Raw genomic sequence first — 13566 nt, 5'->3', positions numbered from 1 at the left:
ATAACACCATGAAATGATCCGTGTTCTCTAGTTGACCCAGAAGAGCCTATCCTACTCATTCTCATTCTCCCTCCCCCTCTCTCCCCTTGTCCCTCTCCCTCTCTCCCTTCTTCTCTCTCCCTGTCCTTCTCCCCTTCCTGTCTCCCTCTGCCTCCCTCTCTCCCTTCCCTCTCCCTCTATCCCTCCCTCTCCTCTCTCCCTCTCCCATTCTCCCTCTCTCCCTTCCGCTCTCTCCCTGTCCTTCTCCCCTTCCTGTCTCCCTCTGCCTCCCTCTCTCCCCCTCTCCCTTCCCTCTCCCTCTATCCCTCCCTCTCCCTCTCCTCTCTCCTTCTCTCCCTTCTTCTCTCCCTGACCCTCTCCCCTTCCTGTCTCCCTCTCTCCCCCTCTCTCCTCTCTCCCTTCCTTCTCCCTCTATCCCTCCCTCTCTCTTTCTCCCTCTCTCTCTCCCTTCCCTCTCCCTCTATCCTTCCCTCTCCCTCTCTCCCTCTCCCTTCCTCTCTCTCTCCCTCCCTCTCTCTCCCCCTCCCTCTCTCCCTCTTTCTCCCTTCCTCTCCCTCCCTCCCCACCTCTCTCTCACACACATATCCCTGATGCCTCACACAAGCTACTGCCCATTATGCAGCTCTTCATACCAAAATTTGTGAAATAAATTGTTAGCACTCAATATAACCAGTGGTGGGATTCAGCCAGTTCGCACCACTTCGGGAGAACCAGTTGTTAACTTTTTGAGCACTTTGGTGAACTGGTTATTGGAAGAAATCATTAGGGCAGAGAACCAGTTGTTAAATTATTTGAACCCCACCACTGAATATAACCCATCTTTTCAGTTTATCTCCCTTTACACATTACAACAGAGGTGATACCTAGAATCCTCCTCAATGTTTGTTTGTGGTTTTGTGGAGCCTCCTTAAAAAGGGAGTCCCTGATAGGCTCAGGAGAGAAGTAACTGCTTGCAGAATAGCAGGAGGTTGCTATGAGGCAGCCACTTTAGAAAAAGTGGCACAAGCCATCGCTCTCCAATTCACCCATTAAATGACTGTCTGGCACAGGGGGCTTGAAGGCCCAAAGGCGGCCCTGGAAGGCCTAGCACAGGCCCCGCCCTGGGCCTCCTCAACTCCTGAGGCCCTCCATGCTCTGCTTCCCATGACTCAGGGTCCCCACAGGCCTTGGGCCTGCTTCCCACCCCACTGGGTCCCCCTGATCACTGATTTGGGCACTTATCTTTGTAAATCTTCTTCTTAAAGCTCTGGAGATCTCATTGGGGAGATCTCCACAGTTATCTGCATCGCCTCAGAGATTCATTGGAGCAGAACAAGCCGCTCCTTCCCTAGGTTATGGAAGTGAGTGCCATTTTCAAGTCGGCCGCAATGAACTGTGAACTGTTCAAAAGGGCCTTCACTTCCAGAAGCAGACCATGTGGCTTAGTTGTGGCTGCTTCACCACAGGAGGCTTTCAAGAAGAGACTGGACTGCCATATGTCAAAAATGGTGTAGCGTCTGCTGAGGGGGTGGGGAGTTGGACTATATGGCCTACAAGGTCCCTTCCAACTCGGTTAATCTGTATTCTGTAATAAGGGAACAAGTGCATCCAGCCATTCAATTTTAATGGCTGGCCATCTCAGTCAAAGGCTCGGGATAACTTAAAGTTCAGTTCACACTTCTTCTCCAACGCAATCTCCAGAGCACTGCAGAGCTCGCCATGTTAGGAAAGCAGAGGAAGCAGTTCTGTTCCTGAGCCACCTGGCCTGAAACTGGAACTGGCAGCCATTTTGGGGGAAGCTGCATTGAACTGTGCAGGTAAGATTCTCCCTGCTGTCTACATATGTATTTTAATTCATGACCATCCAAATCTAACAACATCTTATTCTTTAAGGTCGCTCAGTCGCTCATCCAAACCAAGCAGTAAGTGTCAAACTATAGATTTAAGCCTGGTAGGTTCCAATCCTCTTTCGTATTCTGCAAGAATTTACATTTAACTTTTGTTTTTGTCCATTTGTCATGTGAATTTAGATATACATTTTTTGCCATTGTTTGAATGGAATATGGGCCATAAATACTGGTAATTTCTGAAATTTGTCAGAAGTGGTATAGGGCAGTGATGGCGAAGCTTCTTGACACCGAGTACCGAAAAGATTGTGTGGAAACATTGCATGTCACATGCGCTCATTGCGGCCGCACTCCGGAAAAGCCAAACTTCCGGGTTCTGGTCCACATGCGCACCTGACAATCAGTTGGTCAGCAAGCATGCGCACCCTGGTTTTCAGCACTGCTGCATGTGCGAAGGACAGCTGATCGTCACACATGCATACGCGCCACAAACCCATAAGACAAACATACAAGGCTGCGTGTGCCAGGCGACATGGCTTCACATGCCACTTTGGCCACGTGTGCCATAGGTTCACCATCACAAGTAGAGGTTTCCTGCTTGAGTAGGGGATTGGACTGGAAGACCTCAAAGGTCGCCTTCCAACTCTGTTATTCTGTTATTATGAAATAAAAACAATACCAGGTGAAACATTCATCTTCATCACAAAAATTATGCCCACCAAAGTAATTGTAATTTTTGCCTCCTCAGTAAGGCTTTTTTAATGTCATTTCAAACAGTTACATAATTTAAAACAGTTATTCCCTTTTAATAATTTATTTTTAGCCAACATTTTATTTAGCCAACATTTTTGTTTTTTAAACACTTTGGCTAAAGCACCAAAGTCATTCAGCTTCTTCATTAAATATTGCATTTCACTTTTTAGATCTTGTTGAATCAAAACAAGTTCCCAATGTGTACATTCCTTTTTTAATCTTCAAACACAATATTTTCCCACTCTGTCTAATATCTCTAGTCAAGACTTCCAAAATGAAAAAGTAAAACAAGGAATATATTCAGTTCATATTTAGGAGCTTCCCACTTTTGATGAGGTTGTCTTAGCCAGTATTGCTGGAACTTTGTTACAACTGCATAAAAAACCTTTCTCCACTGTGCACTTTGTACTACTGGCCCCTTCTGCATTTATATATGCACATAAGCCTTCTCCATGAATTGGAAACCTGCAAAAAGGACAAGGAGTTACTATCAACATGACAGAGATAACTAAGGACAGAAATTAGCATTACAGGAAGAACCCTTCCAAGAAGATTCCCCGTTTTAGAGCATAGCGAATTTCAGCCAATACTGTGCCTCCAGGATGCACTGGATCGATGTTGGGAAATAGCTAATCTTGAAGGAGGGGTCAAGCAGGGGTCAAGCTTGGAGTCGTTATGCTGCCATAAACAGCATAAGCATCACCCAGAATTGATGAAACCTTATCTAGTCATTCTCAGGGGAAGGCAAACACTCTGGGAGATTCTTTTAACCTAGATGATAAACAAATAAAGTTCAGCTTGAGGCTATTCACAATTTCTCAACCTTGGGAAATTTAAGAAGTGTGGACTTTAGCTTCCAGAATGCACCAGGCAGTCATGCTAGCTGAGAATTCTGGGAGTTGAAGGCCTTGTATCTTAAAGTTGTCACGTTGAGAAACCCTGTCTTATGGATGTAGCCCTTTGGGTGGGGGGAAAGCAAATTGCTATGTTATTGAAGGAGTATATGCATCAATATGAATCAATATTTGCTTCTGCTTATATTATTGTATACTGTCAGAAATTAGTTGTTTTCTAGCCTAGCAAATTGTAACCTTAATGCAAATGTTATCTCACTGCTGTGTCTCGCTTCTATTCTTTGCTTCAAAGCTTGGCACATTTTTGAAAGCTAGTAGAAGAGATAGTTACACAGGAATATCAAACTGTATAGATAAAGGAACCAAACTAGGGAGTTTTCCTGGCTCATAAATCCTTAAAACATTCTGCTGAAGAAACAACTTGGCAAAGTGGGGCTGCCACCCCCTACACAAGGCTATAGGATTTCTCCATAGATAAGGTAGACAGAGACAGGAGCTTGAACAAAAGAATGCTTTAAAGATCACATTGGTAATGAACCTTTGTCTCTGATTGGATAAACTTTGTTTCTATCTGCCTAAAATGTATATAATACTCTGAGCCACTCTTGCATGGTGTGGCTATTCCTTACATGCATTTATTTGTATGTTTTGGATATAGTTTTGTCACCCAGCTTTTGCTATGGCCATGAATAAAAGCTGATACTTTTTGCAAGCCTCGTCTGAAGTCTCCCTCTCTCGTTGGCATCTCAGTGGCTCGGGGAAAACTGCTGGAACCTTACATTATGATAAACTGGGCTCCTCCTCCCCCCTGTTTATAAACTGGCACCAGACCCATCTGCTCTTGAATTTGTATGTCATCTCAGCTATCCCAAACATCTCAGTCAGGACAGTTGGGCAGCAATGATTGGACCACCAGATATTACATGCTGTTGCCTGAGCAATTCCTCCCCCCCCCCTCAGTTTTCTGTTTCTTATATTTTGCGGATAAAGGCTTTGCTAAAAATTATCTTGATTCTCATTATCCTTTCATCCATTCAAGCTGAAGTGTTGTGCATATAAATGCTTCAAATAGGAAAATAGCTCTGTAGGTCTATAAAATTTTTTTATAAAAATGTACTTACTGATTTCTAAACTCTGTGCCATTGGCCCATTTCCAGACCTTGTTAGTTTCTCTTGAAAGGCCAAACCAGTAATCAAAGGGACCTAAAAAATGTACCCAAAAGTCCTAGAAGGAAAATAATGTATAATGAAATCCCCCATTTAGCAGGCTAATTGGAGATAGAAAGGGTTTATTATTTTTGAACATTGAATGCTAATATATATCATTTGTGTCAAATTATTTCATTTGTAGAAGATTCTAAAGTTAAATTAACATTAATGAATTAATTAAAGCAATGTCTGTGTAACAGACTTGTCAGAACTATTTCAGAGACAGTGGGCTTGTCCTTTCTTTTGGGGAGATATATACAGAGAAATTGGATCTTTTGTATCAGAGGTGGGTTGCTTCTGGTTCGGTCCGGTTCAGCTGAACTGGTAGTGGTGATCTGACCTGGGTCGCACAACTGGCAGTGACCCAGGCTGATCACACCCCCAAACTGGTTCCCTGGTATCTTTTGCTGTTGCCGGCATGTTTCCGCGCATGCGCAGAACAATTTTCAGTCAACTGCACCTGCGCGAGCAATGCACGGCGGGCGCAAAGTGAAGCGAACCAATACCAACCAGTACAGGAACCCACCCCTGGTTTGCATCCAAAATCCACTAAAAGGAGCTCTGCAATGATATATACTTATCTCTATTTAAATTTAAGGTGCGTTGCACAGGATGAAGAAGGAATATATTAGTTTCTCTTACTCATAATGACACCTATGCTTAAATATTTCTTACCATTAATCAAGATAACAAAAAGCTTTATGCAGATAAAGTCTTTATTTGGTTATCTGCATTAAGCCTGATGTTGACTCTTACTGTTCACATAGATTTCGCCTTCTCTCAATGGATCTGTTTCCAGCCTGATTTTTCAGGTCTTCCAATGGTGAACCAATTGCTGTTATAATTGATCATATGTTTTACTGCTGGTCATCCTTTCTTTCTCTTCCCTTTGACCTTTTCCAGGGTTATAGACTTAAGAGGAGAGTCTTTTAAGATAGTCCTCGATGTACAATCATAATGTAAATCTCCCACAATGGGTGTATGTCTTAAAATTTGTAAAATAGATTAGTTAGATGCCTTACCCAATTTTACAATTTTTTGCAGCAGTTGGTAAGTGGATAACTGCAGTTATTAATCAAATCGTGGTTGTTAAGCAGACCACTGATTTGCTATGGGCACAGTTTTGTCAAAAACTGGAAGCGCCAGATTTTAGCAGAACCATCATTAAACACTGAATGGCTGTAAAGGCAGCCATGTTGCTGAGTGCCCAAAATTGGATCATGTTACAGTCAAATGAACCTGACAATCAAAATATTGAATCCTCGTCATAAGTAGGCTTTTGGGGGTCGGTCATGACTTTAAATAGTCATAAGTTGAGGGCTACCTAGATATAAAGTTCCCAGAACACAAACCTGGTCCCAAGGGAATCACCCTTTTTTTAAACTATTACCCTCTAGAAGATGGTACAGGACAATAAAAACAAGGACAAATAGGCTGAAAAACAGCTTCTATCCCAGAACAGTAATTATATTGAATTCTACTGTATAGTACAATATTAATGCAATATCAGGGGTTTTAATTCAATTGTATAGAATGTGAAGCATGTGCATTTGTGTTTCATTTTTATAGTTTTCTTATGTGTATTGTACACTGAAAATAGAATATAATTTTGTTGTACAAGGTGCAATGACAATAAAGTAAAGTTAGTAAATAAGTAAGTAGGCAAGTAAGTAAGGGAATCTGAATTGGAAGAAGGTAAGTGTGTTTTAATAATTGCAAGAAGCATCAATAATCTGTGCTATGCTGATGAAACTACCGTGATTGTCAAAACTGCAAAGGATTTCTATAGTCTGGTTATAAAAGTCAAGGAGTACAGTGAAAAATCTGGACTAATATCAAGTACTATAGAAAGAATTCCAAACTAATGACAACAGGTAAAAAAAAAAAACTAGTCATAGAACTGACAAGAATGAGAACTGTGCTGGCAATAGTTTTCCCTATAACGTTCTGTGAAAGATTGGCCTTGGAAGAAGCAGGATAAAACCTTTTCAATGTTGAAGTTGGAGACACTGCTGAGAATACCATGCATCGTTAAGAAATATATCATAGAACAAATCAATTCAGAGTTCTTATTGAGGTACAAATGACCAGGCTGAAATGAATGTTTTGGAGACATTCATTTGGAAATGAATGAATGTGAGAAAGAACTATTTCTCTGGAGAACTCTATAATGCTGGGAAAAGAAGAGGATGGAGGCCAGCAGCAAGATGGGTGGAATCACAGGAGTGAGGGATGTACTTCCAGAACACCTGAAATACCAGGTTGGGGACAAATACTATGGTAATAAGAAATAATAAAGCAGCAGAAGAGAGAATTGGTGGTTGTAAATGGAAAATATGAGCTTGTCAACATTAGGAGAGGCATCTTCCATCTTACCCTTATTATTTGGCATTGCTATTATCCCACTTTTAATAATTTTAAAGAAAACAAATCTTGGCTACCAAACAACAGAAAATACTGATGAAATCTCACATTTGGATGTAGCTTTATGGAAAATCAGAACTCGAAATCCAGTCGTTAACAAAGAATTTGTTCTTTGTAAGAATTTGTTCTTTCTGTGTAAGAATTTTTAGCACATATATGGCAATGGAATTTGGTCTAGAGCAATGATGGCTAACCTTTTTGTCATTGTGTGGCGAAAGCGCATGTGTGAAAGTGCATGCATGTGTGCCCACATCCATAATGCAATGTGCATGCAACAACAACAACACCCCTGTGATGCCCATCCCCCTGCGCATGTGTGCGCAACCCCCTCCCTGTCCCCTTTTTTGCTTAGCAGGCCTCCCTGAAGCCTCCTGGGATGCCTATGTGTGGTGGAACTGAGCTAGGGTGACAACATGGGTTTAGAGAAATGTGCTGCAGGAGCAATAAATTGGGATAAAATCCACAAACAGTAATGGAATTGAAATGCTGAATAGTGAAACCATCAGGATGACACCTATAAGTATCTGGATACTTTGCAGTTGGATAATATCAACCGTAGAAAAGTTAAAATTAAAACGTGATTAGCAAAAGATACATCCAAAGAGTGAGAAAAGTGCCAAAGGCAAAATTGAATATTGGAAACATCATCAAAGTCAATACCTGGGCCATACCTTTGAAATGATACACTGCTGCAACAGGGCATAAGCTGAATTGGAGAGTTTGGACCAGAAAACAAAGCTAATGAAAATCATTATGTATTACATTGGCTGATTACACGATAGACAGCCAAGAACAAGCAGTGATGCAAGTTAAAAGTTGCAACTTATTAAAGGTCCAGGAAACAAAACAGGACTATTGAAATGTGTAATAAAATCTGAATAGAATGCTGGCAAGGTAAATCATCACATGGTCAATTTCTATAAAAGATTGTGAGGAGGAATGTGGATAAAGATAAACCTTTTACAAATGAAATATTAAAAATGAAACTGAAGTCTTGAATTTAGTTGCTCAAAAGTAAGCTAGTCAAACTTATTCAACCAAGGTCAGAATTTTAAAAAAATCAAATGATTCAAAGCGCAGATTGTGCAAAGAAACAGATGAAACAATAGTTTATATATTCAACTTGCGCAAGAAGATTACACAAAAAGTTTATAAACAACAACATAACACAGTCACCAAATGATTCAGTGGAACATATGTAAAATCAACATGTGCCAAAATTGATGGGAACATGTAGTAGAAACAGTAGTAAAATATGAGCAGGTTAAGCTATTGTGGGATTTCCAAATACAGATTGATAGCTTGATAAAATTTCAATTCCAGAGGAATAATGGGTCCTGGATTTTTATGCATTCTTTAATTTAGGACATTTTAGATATCTATATTCAAAAACTGTGCTGTAATTCAAAAACTGTCATTTGGGCTAATTTGGGGGTACAAACAGATAAACATAATGAGAGTTTTAGTAGCATACAGGTAATAATAATAAATGTAAAAGGACTGCTTATTATATTTGTAAATACCAGGACAATTATGCAATTAATCATGATGTCTCCTTATTTCTTACCAATTCCTTCTGAGTATCAATCACTGCCAAGGATGAATTTAATAAGGAACAGGTCTTTAAACTCATAAACCAATCCTTTTCTTCTCTTGCTATATAGAAATATTTTCCCTTGTATGTAATCCAGGAATCCGTGCAGGATACATTTTGGCTTGCAAGATAAAGAGAAGGCTGGGATTGATTTCTAACTGGAAGTAAAACAAAATAGACAAAAATAGAACTCACAATTAACTACAATTCTGACAACAAAGTTTGAATAATGAATATTCAGCACTTACATGGAATTGCATAATATCTTAAGGAAACCAAGTGAGTTAACAGGTTCAAGTCTGTGATCGTAATCATTTCATTGGAACCCTCCATGGCTGCCTAATCAGTTTCACATTAAAGCTTTTTGTTTTCCTCCTAGGTGGCTTTAGCTACCATGCCAGGGAAAAAGCCAGCTGTAGAGCATTCTGTGTGATGGCTATTCCTTATTTAATGTCTGCTTACCCTCTCGTAATAACTTCCTTTCCAATTAATGTAAATGCAAACATTAATTTTCTTCTTGCTAATTATCCCAGCATTGCAGTGAACATTCCAATGGGAGGGGAAATGGGGAAACAGAGAGGGGGCCAGAGCCGAATGCCAGGGGATACAAAATACATGATCAAATGAATTACGGAATAGATGGTTGCTGAATGCAGTAAGAATTGTTTATGATGGGAGTGAAACATTTATGAGAAGAAATAGACATTTTTGTGAATGGTTCAACATGGAATAAGATAAAGATGTGGGCCAAATGTTTTATGGATAAATGTAAAAGAAATTTTCTGGTGATTTTAGAGTAAGTGTTATGTATTATATATAATGTATAGTTGTCAGTTGAAGTTCTCAGTCTGGTCCTCTGTTGGAGCGGGAAAATACTGTCTCCTGATTGGTTGTTTGGCTGACCAGTTTCCTATAAAAGGAGCTCTGTCAGGTAGGGAGTTCAGTTGCCTCACAGGGAGTATTGAATAAGGAGCTGTTAGAAGTCACTCTGGCCTCACCTCCATTCTTCACCCAGAACTTAACAATAAGTGCACCCGGATAAATGCCATGGCATTCAGAGGTGGTATTCAGCAGGTTCTGACCAATTCTGGAGAACTGGTTCTCCTGGTGGCACCATAGGTGGTGCCATCTTGTTTTTATAGTACATTTTTATAGTACTGTGCATGCGCGCACAATGCATATCGAGTGCTGCACCACCATGAGCGAACCGGCCCCCACCCCTGCCCCCACCCCCGCAATATTGTTATTCAATTTTTATGGCTGTACACTGCCTGGAGTAACACTTTTTGCAAGTTCAATGGCTACTTACATATCCTTTAAATCAGTGCTTCTCAAAGTTTTTCCCTCATTAGAAAAGACTAGAAAGTCCTTTTTATCCAATGTAGGTAAAACACTTTAAGTCAATGTAAATGTTTCAGTTGGGATTCAGTAATGGGTGTGCCTTTACCCACCTTAGTCAATTTGGAATAATTTGCCTATGTTTGAGAAGCACTAAATGAATTAAATAACTAAATATGGAAGTGAGAGTTGAGTTTGTTAGGAGACACATAAAAGTAGACTAGCTACTACTGCAGGAAAACTATACCTGCTTGGTATAGTGATTAAGGCATCAAGCTAGAAACCAGGAGACTGTGAGCTCTAGTCTTGATTTAAACACAAAGCATAAGACTGTGAATTCAAATCCTGCCTTAGCCATGAGAGCCGGCTAGGCAGTGGTGGGATTCCAAATCATTTCCTACCGTTTCTATGAGAGCGTGTTTCGCTTGGTGTCAGTGCTGGTGAGCTGAGCTAATTTTTTAGCTCAGCTGAGGTGCAGTAATCTGCTCTGCTACGCAAATCAGCTGAGCTAAAAAACAAGGGAATATAGGACAAGGAACAGTGAGGGCAGGAGGGCAGGGTCAGCCAAAGGTGGTATTTGCCGGCTCTCCGAACGTCTCAAAATTTCCGGTATGGCAGAACCAGTCCAAATCAGCTGAATACCAGCTCTGTGACTAGGTGACCTTGGGCCAGCCCTTCTCCCTCTGCAAACTACTTCCAAAATCTTGAAATAGGAATGTCTCCTTACTTACCAATCAATATAATTATAGTAATGACCAAAGGTGTGATTATTACAACAGCTGCTATGAGCTTTGGGTCTATGTTGCATTTACATATGGGAGCTGCAAAAGAGAAAAAAGGAAAATATTAAGAGATGAAGTTCATGGTTTTATTGTGATTGTAGTCACATAATATTAAATTAGACAGGCAGGCAGACAGGCGGAAGAGGAAACAAACGAACCACTACTAATGCCAATATTTGCCCTTTAAGGAAAGAGTCTGTACATTTATCCCAAATCACTGGCTATCATTTGTATGATGTTTTTGTGTTCTGTATCTTAGAACTGCCTCCTTCTGGCTTTGAATGCTCCAGCTGGCAGACAAAACTATCAGGCAGTGGAATTAGGAAGGGAAGCCCAAAACCTCTGGAGAGCTTTTGTTTGGAGAAAAAACAGATGTGTTTGTGCGTGATGACAGTTCATGTTTGTGGTTTGACTTGCACCTGCTGATCCCACCACAGATAAACCTGAACGTCTCTCATCTCCCTCCCCTTCCCTCCACAAGGAACAACAGAAGAAGGCGGCCAAGAGCACCTCTGAGGAGCACAGAAGCCAAGACCTGGTGTCTTTTTTGTGTGGCCTTCAGGTTTCTTTCCCCACGGAACAAATCAAATGGATCTGGAATGGCCAATAGCCTGCATCCTTCTCGTATTTGTGGGAGACACAAACTCAATCTCAATCCCATTGCTCTTAAATGCCCAACAGCCCTGCAGAAGAAACAGCTGGCAACACTTGTGAGAGTGCCAGGTCCAAGTCTGAAATTTTAATATCACAATAGTGAGTTATAATGCTGTAAAATAACTCAACTTCCTCATCTTCTGCTGCAGCACTACAGCAATTAATCAGATCTTGTTCTTTATGACAAATTCTTCTCAGGTGGACAATCAGAACTTCCCTCTCTACCTGCAACTACCAAAGAAGAAGGGGCAGTGTTTTTGCCCTGAAAATGGGAAATACCAAGGTGACATGGGAGTCACACCAAAGCTTCAATGTTGGTGTAAAGTCGGCTTTATGTCAGAGTTTTCTTTTCAAAAAGAAAAAAAACATCCTCAACTTCCTCTCATCAAAACCAGGGATGGGTGGGAGAATCTTGGTTTTTGCATAGAATAGGTTTAGTGAAGATTTACCCACTTTTTTCTTATTACACTCCCATCCCTCCACAGGGATTACAAAGAGTCCCAGGTAGGTGTCTGGTTTTACCAGTGTTTTTAATGCCATCAGGGCATCCAGAAGGTGGTCCAGTTGGCGCCTCAGTGAAATGTTCACGACATTCAGCATCTCCTTCTGCTTCTTCTCCCCGTAAAGGAAGACAGAAGACAATACAGACCGATATTTATATCCAGTTTTGCTATTAGGAAGACACTCCCGCCAATGCTCAAGAAGGGCTCCCTATCTCATGAGAGCTGATAATCTTGCAAGAGCCCCTCTGAGAAGAACAGAAGGCCAGCCCTGGAGTCTGATGTGTGTGGCCTTCAAGTTTCTTTCCCCATAGAATAAATAAAAAGGGTTTGGAGTGGCCAATAGTTGTGAAAGTCTCTTGACTTACTCAATGAGCATCTTAAAACTTAGGAGATCATCTGGAAGAGTCCTTCCAGATGTTCTTCCTGGTTCATCAGATTTAAAACATTAATATCCCCAGGTAGGTGTCTGGTTTTACCAGCATTTCTTTTTTTTCTTTTTTTTAAATATATTTTATTCATTTTCACATTCCATTTTACAATCACTTATATACAGGGTATTTGCTATAAGAAAAAAAAAAGATAAAAAAAATAAAACAAAATAAAAAAGAAAACACAACTCATCATTCACAACCCCACCTGACACTTCATCCTCCATACACCCCATCTACCCCCTCCAACTTTCCTTTCCTCCCTCTAACACTCCCCTCCTACTTCCCTTTCCCCTCAAACCTTCCTTCTCCCCTTACTCCCAACACGCCCTCCTTACATTCCCCTTACTCCTTCCTTACTCCTCCCTCTTCTTTCCCTCTACCTCCCTCCTTGGTGTATGCCTTTATTCAAGTGTTGTTTAATCTGATAAAAAGTAAAATAAACCAAGGAAAAAAAATATAAAGAAAGAAAAGAGAAAAAAAAGGAAAAAACAACAACCGTATATAAGTGCATTCTTGTTCTTATTGAGACTATGTTAACACCCACCTACCCACCCCCCATAAATCCCCATCCCTAATCCGACTTCCCAGGGCCCACACCTGGCACTGCCTTCTATCTAAAGTATCTTGTGTTCGTATGGATTAAAAATAAAAGTAATATATTAAAGGAAAGAAAAACAAGAAAAAAGAAAGAAAAGAAAAAAGAAAAAAGAAAAAGGAAAAAAAAGAAAAAGAACTCTTTGTGTTAAGCTCAGCCCCCCATCTTTATCTATGCTTAAATAGTGTAAGTCATTCTATCTATATTTTATTCTCGTCTCTTACTTCTTTGTTATTTACCCCAACCTCCTGTAGACTCTCCCGTTCCTCTTCCTTAACCTTGTATTCAGATAAACATTTATACAAATTTGTATAGGCATCAATATACAGTCTAGCTCAAAAATAATCCCTTCCAGTAAAATTTAAGCAGCGTGGATCATTCCACATATTCAAATATTACTTTACAGAAGAATAATCAAACTTTCCCTTCTAATAGGATTTAAACAGCGTAAATAATCTTTCTTAACCTTATTTTCAAACAGTAATTCAAAATAATCTAACCAAACTTTCCCTTCTTAGTAAAATTTAAGCAGCGTGGATCAAGTATTACTTTACACAAAAATCAGTTTACATTCTATCTTAAGATGATCCCGACCGGCTTTCC

General features: G+C 40.3%; 1 protein-coding gene across 1 annotated transcript; it reads right to left on the bottom strand.

Moving 5' to 3' along the window:
* Nucleotides 1-2574: 2574 nt before the first annotated feature.
* On the bottom strand, nt 2575-12034 carry LOC106553483 (C-type lectin domain family 2 member D). The gene is made up of 5 exons (XM_087708171.1): nt 11884-12034; nt 10730-10819; nt 8634-8818; nt 4555-4658; nt 2575-3044 (listed from the first exon to the last, which is right to left on the bottom strand). Exons 1-5 carry the CDS (start codon nt 12032-12034, stop codon nt 2891-2893), a joined length of 684 nt encoding a protein of 227 aa, XP_087564297.1. The 3' UTR covers nt 2575-2890.
* Nucleotides 12035-13566: the final 1532 nt, after the last annotated feature.

This window comes from Thamnophis sirtalis, unplaced genomic scaffold (genome assembly GCF_051295495.1).
Source record: "Thamnophis sirtalis isolate CommonGarterSnake01/CBP01778 unplaced genomic scaffold, rThaSir2_p1.2 scaffold_3, whole genome shotgun sequence".
NCBI lineage: Eukaryota > Metazoa > Chordata > Lepidosauria > Squamata > Natricidae > Thamnophis > Thamnophis sirtalis.
Note: the sequence above shows the minus strand (reverse complement) of the source record. Positions and strands in the feature narration are given on the sequence as shown.